General features: G+C 45.1%; 1 protein-coding gene across 3 annotated transcripts; it reads left to right on the top strand.

The window, feature by feature from the left end:
* The first annotated feature begins 700 nt into the window (after window positions 1-700).
* On the top strand, window positions 701-4,978 carry LOC128072064 (ranBP2-like and GRIP domain-containing protein 3). Of its 3 annotated transcripts, none has more exons than XM_052665472.1 (11): window positions 701-1,006; window positions 1,093-1,226; window positions 1,563-1,685; window positions 2,055-2,213; window positions 2,601-2,738; window positions 2,826-2,972; window positions 3,176-3,352; window positions 3,443-3,517; window positions 4,019-4,157; window positions 4,326-4,422; window positions 4,935-4,978. In XM_052665472.1, exons 3-11 carry the CDS (start codon window positions 1,605-1,607, stop codon window positions 4,951-4,953), a joined length of 1,032 nt encoding a protein of 343 aa, XP_052521432.1. In that variant the 5' UTR covers window positions 701-1,006; window positions 1,093-1,226; window positions 1,563-1,604; the 3' UTR covers window positions 4,954-4,978. The 3 variants fall into 3 exon arrangements, with proteins under 3 accessions (XP_052521432.1, XP_052521430.1, XP_052521429.1); XM_052665470.1 differs by having other exon boundaries at window positions 1,096-1,271; XM_052665469.1 differs by having other exon boundaries at window positions 1,096-1,226.
* Window positions 4,979-5,517: the final 539 nt, after the last annotated feature.

A 5,517-nucleotide genomic window follows, 5' to 3' on the forward strand; every position in this document is an offset into this window, starting at 1 on the left:
GTGTATTTCCTGTAGGCTGTTCCCTTCTCTATAATGCAGCTGCATTAACTAACATTAAGGTTATTGATACGGGAGGGAGGGGAATGACCCGAGTAGCTCTCACACGCTTATTGCATAGACAGCAGAGCTTGATCAAGCTGAATTCTGTGCTTTATGGAATACAATCAGTTTTCCTTTTGCACAAGTGCTTGCGCTCAGAACATCGCTTTGTCTTGTGCGCTCTTACAGCTGTTTGCAATTGTTCAGTTACTCATCTCGTGTCCTTTCCTGAGAAGAAACAAGCTTGTTTCCTAACTTGTAAGACTAAATGAAGAGATTTGCTTTTTATTGTCAAGAAGCTGTAGCAATTCTATTCTTTCTTTGCCAGATTCCTAAGCCAAGGTCAAAACTAATAAGAGGAGATGGTGCTGGGCAAGATGTGCTGGAAATGTTGGCCTGTGACCGAAAGCCAGTGTGGTAATAAAACTAGTAATTACAAATGTTCCGTAGTTCTGCTTTAATCTTATGAGCAGCTAATGTCAGAGTTAAAGGTTTGTTAAAGAGCACGCTTGGCGTCTTGGAACACGCCATAAAACGTTCTGCATTTTGGCTGCGTATGAATTGCAAGCAGCGGTTTGATCCTGACACGTACTGGGCTTTTTCTTTTTGTCTGCAGGACGTTAAGATAGAATTTGTCTTTCAGGTGAGAGGAGGTTGGTGGGAAGTGCTTTGATGGGAGAAACGTTCAGAGCTCGCTCCTCTTGCAGTGAAACCCAGCTCTGATCAGAGGCAGGTCTTCCTAACTCGGACGCAGACCCTCGCTTCTCACAACCCTTGTTGTTGCACAGGTGCTGTTTGGATGCACAGCTGTGGTCTCCAGCACCTCGCGTGGCTTGGCTTGCAGTGGAATTCTGTGTCAGTGTTATTCCCACTGCGCAGATCGTTACAACAACTTTTTCACTCACCCCACGAGACATCGAGACTGGAAGCAGATGCTCCTGAATCCGTTTGCCTGTTGTTCCTTGAAGTAAGCAAGCTTCCCAAGTTGTTAAATGCATTTAAATGCCGGTTTTTTGGTCCCTAATTCCTTCTGTTGGTTTGTTTTTATCAAAGCAGGATTTTTTACTCGGGATGGTGTTCACTAGCAACTTAGAACTGCAAGAGAAGTTCAGCACTCAGCTTGGCACACATCAACCTCCTTGCTTACCGTTGCTGCTGTGCAAACAGAACTGTACTGAGAAGCAAAGGTCCTGGTGGGATGCTGTGTGTACTCTCATGCAGAAAAAAACAACGTAGGAATTCTTCAGTTTGGAAATATTGGAAGCAACCTTCTAGAGGGCTTCTGAATTGATTGCCATGGGCTGCATAAAACCAGTTCCTTTTGTTTGAACGTTCAAGGTTTTTTGCTGCAGGGGTGTGAGATGGTGAAGAGCTTTGTAAAAACGGGCTTTACGTTTCTGATATTGCATTTGTAAAGAACTGGCTTAGGACTAAAGCTGCTTGTTGTGTTCATCAAACAAATGACGTGTGAGCAGATGGAAAAGAGGGAATGCTAACTGAGGAATGTTTCTGTCGACATTCAGGCCAGACTCGGCAGCCAAGCTGAAGCTTCTTGTACAGCATGGATGGAGTACTGTGTGAGCCCTGGAGAGACACGGCCTTCACCTGCCTTAATTATACACTGGGCAAGAAGCCTGCAAGCAACAGTAAGTTAAGATTGTCTGTAAATAAGTACCGTCTGTTTTTCTCTAATTTGCAAACGTAACAGGCTAAATAAAATCAGATGAGAATGTAGTATTGAGAAGTGCTGCTGATTTTGGTGGCATGACTGGAGCAATCACCTTGCCTGACAAGTACTCTCTACCTCACTACTCTGAACAGCACAGGTAAAAGCAACGTTGTTTTCTCCCCGTGTTACTTTCTGTGACTATAGAGAGATCTTCTGAAATACGTCCCAAGTGTCAGAGAAAAGTTCTTGAAACTTCTCGAGAAAACAACTGCATCAGAGAAGAAAAAGTAAGAATGACATTTTATTGGAATTTTCTGTGACAGTTTGAATTTCTCTTCTTCAACAGGGCGTTAGCCTGAACTCGTGCGACCAGAAAGAATCTATGGGAAGAAGCGTCTGCTACTGGAAGGAAATTCTGCTTAGCTTGAAAACTATCAAAAAGCACAGAAGTATTCCTGAACCTGCTGATCCTCTCTTCAAGCATTTCCACAGTGTGGACATCCAGGTACTGACGGATATTCAAAGAGGAGAGTAAGAGGGGTTGTACGTCGCGGGCTTGCATGTGAATGGTTGGTTGGTGTTTTGTTTTGGTTGGCTTTGTGTGTTGATGGGTGGTGGTTGTCTTATTTTTTTTGTCACTGTGCTGCTAATGCAGAGATTTGGTAGTATCTTTCTGTTGAACTCCTCGGAGTTTTAAAACTCTCTGATTGGAGGACACTGAACTGCCTTAGTACCAGCTTTCTGAAAAGCTGCTTTCCCGTCATACAGGGAAACCAGGCATAGTCTTAACCTCCTCCTATCTGCCTACTTATTAGATGCTTACAGTCTTACACCGACTGTTCCAGGTGTCCACACTGTGTTGTGTGTGACTTGTCTGTGGCTTTGGTTGTAGGTCCTCCAGGTTGCAGCCTGTGAAGAAGAGGCACGTGTGGCTTTTGCAACGCTGGGTGCAGCTGAAGGCAAAACTGATGATGCTTTATTAGCCTTTGAAGCTGTTAACAATGCGGTTTCGTACTGGAACCTATGCACTGTAAGTTTGTAAATTGCATTACCTCAGAATGCTTTTCTGTCACTTGCGTTCTGACCAATTCTTCCTGATCGATATGCTGCTACTTAGCTTTGTCAAAGAAAGGCAGAGGAGGTTGAGAGTGATGGTGTGCTACCAGAGGAACAAGAAGAACGCAAAGCCTGTGTTGTTGAAAGGCAGCACTGCCTGATGAAGATCATTGAGGAAAGCTCCTCTGACCCGTCAGTAGCTGCCCAAGTAAGTAAAAGAATTAATGCTTGTGTGAATGGTCCTCTTAGTTAATGTTAACAGATGTGGGGCTTTCCTGGGGGAAAACAACAACAAAAACACCCCGAGTTTCTGCAGAAAGCCGTGTGCACTGTTCAGCCGTAGATCAGGACGCAGTCTCTTGCTCTGAGGAAGAATTGCCATCACGACTTGCGTTTCCAATCCATTTCTAGCTGCCGGTATCTGTTAGAGCTGTGACGGAAATGCTGAAGGCAGTGATCCGGGAGCTTGGGGAGAACGGTGAGGAGGGAAGTCTTGCCTCCAGAAACATCTCACGAGCTGCGCACATGGAAGTGGAAGATGCAGTTCCATCACCCAAGAAGTTCTCTTTCTCACCAACTAACACCTACCAGCTATATTAGCCGGTTACTCTTTTAGGGAAGTGTTCCTTTTGTGTAAGAAAATCCAAGTTCAGTAAGCTTTTTTTTTTTTTCTTTGCTCAGACTCTCCTTCAGTGGGCAGAAGACCACAAGTCCTTACTTCAAAAGCTGAGTCAGCAAGTGGAAGCTTTAAAGGTAAACAGCTTCTGTCACTATACTGGATGCAGAACAGTTGATCTTTTTGTTCTGGTAAGTACTTTGTCACCCAAGCACTGAACTAAGCTTCACTTGCCAGGCTACCTCTTAATTCAGCGAAGAGAACTGCTGTAAACATCCTCTTAAATTCAGGGCAAGAGTGAAACTTTGTTGCCTACAAACTCTAATTTGGTACTCAGATATAGGAAGTAATCCTGAGGATTGTGTGTGCAGAAAGTTGTGCTTTCTTCAGCTTAGCTGTTGTCATCTTGGTTCTGGGTTTATTTCTAGCTTCAGGGCACAGTCTCGGTTTTGTAAAGCATGGGCAGATCGTGGATTATTGCAGCAGTTAATAGCAGTTACTCTTCTTTTTTTTTTTGTCTCAGATCTTGAACGTGCTTTTAAATAGCAAAGGATCGTAGGGATCATTCCTTGGGTTTTCCCCGCATACCTGTGTTTCATACGTTTCCATTCTCTTAATTGAAACCCTGTCTTTAACAGAATGAAACACAGGAAATGAAACGTAACAGTTGCAGTGTAAGCATGCCATCTCATTGCTGGCCTGCTGAAAGCTGTGGAGCAGATACTGTGTCAGATGGTTATGGGAGAGCACAACATCTTCGTGAAGCTCCTTGGAAGGGTAAGTTGATGCTGGATTTTTAATTGACCGCTTAGCTAAACAGTGAGACTTCTTAAAACCTTTCTGCAGTGTTCTGAGATGAATGAGTAAAACTGGTCCCTGGGGAAAGTTCATTCAAGTCAGAAATGAAAACTGGATGCAAACCCTTTTCTTGGTGTTCCTTTTCAGTTGCTACCTCTGGCCTGTCTGTTTGCAGTAGCCAGTCACCTGCTGTGACTCGCAGTGTCTTCGAAGAACTGCTGCAACCAGTGTACCACCAACAGAGGTGAGGACAAACGAATCTGCTCAAGCCATTTCTACTGATTTGTTGAGAACAGCTGGTTGTGATTCTGTGTGCAGCTGGGTATAACTGCGGTTCCCTAGAGAGCATTTACTACACTTGAGGTCTGCTGGAGACAGGCAGAAAGTTCCATTATCAGCTGATCTTTGGGACGTGGGGTTTGGGAGAAACAGCCAGCAAAGGATGTTTTTAACGTGCTGGCACATGTCCTCTGCTCGTTGTCTGCGATGTTCTTTTCCCCAAAATAGTGTGGGGACTTGCTGGTTTTGACTGTTTTGGTACTAAAGGAAATGAGTCAGTTCACTTACGCTTCTCTCCAGTCTGTGTGTTCAGATACCATCCAAGTTTTGAACGTATGATTTCAGTTTAAACTGATGAGAGTTGAAATCTAATTTTAAGGTGCACCTTGCTATGAAGAGTGCACGTTGCATGGGCTTCAGCCCCCTGATCCCTTTTTCTCCTTTTGCACGAGGAAGTAACGGTGTGTTTTTCTTTAGGCGCCTGTCTGTGGCGTGAACGGAGCTGCACCTCAGCACGTCGAAACGTGCTCAGCAACAAGCGATCCACGCGCCGCCTCTGCACAGCACTTGTGCTGCTGTGCTTCCTCAAGGCACCTGTGGTGCACCTGTGTGTTTTGATGCTCCGTCTGCTGGAATCCTTTCTCCTCGTGGAGGTGATGATCGCTACAACTACGGCCTGCCCCAGGCGAGTGCAAATCCACCTCTGCCTGAACCAGGCTGTTTTACAAAACCTGCGTTTGCACCCACAGGTTTAAAACCTGCAGAGTCCTGTGTCAGTGCCGCACAGGACAAATTAGGATCCGCCTTTGCGAAAAAGGAAGGGCAGTGGGACTGTAACATCTCTTCAGTGAGAAATGAACCCACTGCCCCAAAATGTGTTGCCCTGCAGAATGCAAACAAAACTCGTTCAGCAGTATCTCTTCAAGAACTGTCCTTTAAACTCGATGGGAAAACCCCAGCGTGTACCTCTCAGAATCTGGCAGATGCTGAAGCGGAGCCTGCAGAGGGAAGATGTAACTTCTCAGTGTGGATGCCTCCAGGTGGATTTAAATTTGGCATA

This window comes from Tympanuchus pallidicinctus, unplaced genomic scaffold (assembly GCF_026119805.1).
Source record: "Tympanuchus pallidicinctus isolate F22 unplaced genomic scaffold, pur_lepc_1.0 scaffold68, whole genome shotgun sequence".
In the NCBI taxonomy this organism is placed as follows: domain Eukaryota; kingdom Metazoa; phylum Chordata; class Aves; order Galliformes; family Phasianidae; genus Tympanuchus; species Tympanuchus pallidicinctus.

What these genes read in the sequence shown, in the direction of transcription:
- LOC128072064 (XM_052665472.1), top strand. Translation starts at nt 1,605, where the DNA reads ATGGAGTACTGTGTGAGCCCTGGAGAGACACGGCCTTCACCTGCCTTA. An exon ending in CAAGAAGCCTGCAAGCAACA is followed by an intron (nt 1,686 to 2,054) that starts GTAAGTTAAGAT and finishes CTTCTTCAACAG; the next exon opens with GGCGTTAGCCTGAACTCGTG. An exon ending in ACCCGTCAGTAGCTGCCCAA is followed by an intron (nt 2,973 to 3,175) that starts GTAAGTAAAAGA and finishes ATCCATTTCTAG; the next exon opens with CTGCCGGTATCTGTTAGAGC.